The sequence below is a fragment of the Sinocyclocheilus grahami genome, unplaced genomic scaffold (genome assembly GCF_001515645.1).
Source record: "Sinocyclocheilus grahami isolate Dianchi unplaced genomic scaffold, SAMN03320097.WGS_v1.1 scaffold52.1, whole genome shotgun sequence".
Lineage (NCBI taxonomy): Eukaryota > Metazoa > Chordata > Actinopteri > Cypriniformes > Cyprinidae > Sinocyclocheilus > Sinocyclocheilus grahami.
Genome location: NW_015505231.1, coordinates 1,280,440 through 1,283,089, shown reverse-complemented (window position 1 = coordinate 1,283,089; position 2,650 = coordinate 1,280,440). Strand labels below are relative to the sequence as shown.

Here is a 2,650-nt window from a genome sequence, read left to right as displayed (position 1 = left end):
GTATACTTTCAGTCTCCTAATTGCACATTCAACATGTATCCTTACATTTGCAATCCTGCGGCTACATGTGACTTTTTCTTCTGTCAGCTGCGTTTTGTTGGCGAAGTGAGGAATTATCATATTGACTTGTCTTTCAAACAACAAGTCTCTAATCAAAAAACCCCTGTCCACCATCACTTCATCTCCTGGATGGAGATATTCAAGAATGCCAGAATCACATGTGATAAATTTGTCACTACAGCGTCCCCCATATGCTGCAGATATAAACATTACTAGACCACATGGTGCAATAGCCACTAAATACTTGATAGTGTTGCAAGCATAGTAGTGGCTGTACGATTCAGTACAATTCAGACCTTGAGTCTAGGGTCCCTGGTCTTTGGACTTCACTTTCACTGCAGTCTAAGATACAGGTAACATTGGGATAATGTTGCTTGTATACCTCTGGTGTTGTGGCCCTGATTGTTTCTTTGGGGAGCCATGGTATCAGATCCCTCAAGACTGCAGCCATGGTGTCAATCCAAAAAGAAATGATCCTGCTCACTTTACTCACTGATATATGGAATCGAATTGCTAGATCTTCTATTAATAGGTTTAATTTCAGCTTCATTAGTGTGAGCAAGATTTGCTGTTCAATTTCGGTCTGGTAAGCCAGATTCTCATGGGGACGCAAAACAGCTACAAGGTTGGACCAACATGAGGGTGAGTAACTGAAGACAAAATTTCATTTTTAAAATAACTTAATTATCTGCTTCACAGATCAGATCACCACGCAAATTCACTAAAGCTGCACATATATGCAGAATTTGATCTATCTTTGCCATAAGGGTGATAGGCAAGGTTTGTGATAACACCTTGTATACTTTCAGTCTCCTAATTGCACGTTCAACATGTATCCTTACATTTGCAATCCTGCGGCTACATGTGACTTTTTCTTCTGTCAGCTGCGTTTTGTTGGCGAAGTGAGGAATTATCATATTGACTTGTCTTTCAAACAACAAGTCTCTAATCAAAAAACCCCTGTCCACCATCACTTCATCTCCTGGATGGAGATATTCAAGAATGCCAGAATCACATGTGATAAATTTGTCACTACAGCGTCCCCCATATGCTGCAGATATAAACATTACTAGACCACATGGTGCAATAGCCACTAAATACTTGATAGTGTTGCAAGCATAGTAGTGGCTGTACGATTCAGACCTTGAGTCTAGGTTCCCTGGTCTTTGGACTTCACTTTCACTGCAGTCTAAGATACAGGTAACATTGGGATAATGTTGCTTGTATGCCTCTGGTGTTGTGGCCCTGATGGTTTCTTTGGGGAGCCATGGTATCAGATCCTTCAAGACTGCAGCCATGGTGTCAATCCAAAAAGAAATTATCCTGCTCACTTTACTCACTGATATACGGAATCGAATTGCTAGATCTTCTATTAATAGGTTTAATTTCAGCTTCATTAGTGTGAGCAAGATTTGCTGTTCAATTTCGGTCTGGTAAGCCAGATTCTCATGGGGACGCAAAACAGCTACAAGGGTATGAAATGTGTGGAGAGGGAGCCCGGTGTACAGATTTGAGTCATAGTCGTTCATCAGAGTAGGAGGCTTGAATGTATCGCACTGCATTGACTGGTTTACATAAGTTACAATGTGTTATCTCTTGATGTAACAATGCTCCTCGAAGATGTGGTCTTCCCACTGTGTTCCAACAGAGGCAACATTTTTAGATGTACAGCTGTGTGCAAGACTCTCTTCTACAGGTCTCAGTTTGTCCATTCCAGGGTGCTCTTGGTAAACACCAGCTCCTGTAAATACAGACAAGGCATTATACAGTGAAGCATCTAAAATTAGCTGGGTTATTATTATATGGTACAGGGTGAGTTTCTATTTCAAAAAGGGTCATTTTTATATTAGATAATTTTTTTTTTACATTTGAAAATTGTTAATTATTAAAAATTAATAAACAAATTTTTTAAATTAGAATTTTAGTTTAAATTAAAATTAAATTAATGCATTTAGCAGACGCTTTTATCCAAATTCAGACTATACATTTTTTACCGGTATGTGTGTTCCCTGGGACCGAACCTTTTGCGCTGCTAACGCGATGCTCTACCACTGAGCCACAGGAAAATTATATTTAATTTTACTTTAGCACTAATACACTTTTAACTGGCATTGTATGAAAGCCAGAATGCTGACTTTCCACATTTTGTGAACCAAAATGAGTTAATGAACAAATACTTTTAGGTATTATTTTGTTAAATGTTGTGATTTGAGCTGCAATATGGTGAACATTTACCCCCCGGTTTCACAGACAAGGCTTAAGCCTAGTCCCAGACTAAAATGTTAGTCTGAGCTGTGTCAACTGAAAGAAACTTGCACTGACTGATCTTAAAATATATCAGTGCCTTTGTTTTGTCTCAAGATGCTCACCAGTAATGTGTTTTCTAAGGCACGTTTATGAAAAATAAATTGAACTATGGCCTAAACCTGGCTTAGTCTAAGCCCTGTCTGTAAAACCAGGCCTTAAGGTCCTATACTGTTGCAGCTGGTAAAATGATCAGACAGACCACACTCTGCTGCCAAAATAGTTAGTCAATATTTAAGAGAATGTGCACACTTGGGTAAACACTTTACAAGAACAAACTCAGACC

General features: G+C 38.9%; 1 protein-coding gene across 1 annotated transcript; it reads right to left on the bottom strand.

Annotated features, from left to right (window-relative positions):
* Positions 1 to 708: 708 nt before the first annotated feature.
* On the bottom strand, positions 709 to 1,719 carry LOC107583326 (uncharacterized). The gene has a single exon (XM_016269502.1). The coding sequence runs from the start codon at positions 1,620 to 1,622 to the stop codon at positions 741 to 743; it is 882 nt and encodes a 293-aa protein (XP_016124988.1). The 5' UTR covers positions 1,623 to 1,719; the 3' UTR covers positions 709 to 740.
* Positions 1,720 to 2,650: the final 931 nt, after the last annotated feature.

Coding starts and splice junctions, on each gene's coding strand:
- LOC107583326 (XM_016269502.1), bottom strand. CDS start 1,622: ATGCAGTGCGATACATTCAAGCCTCCTACTCTGATGAACGACTATGAC.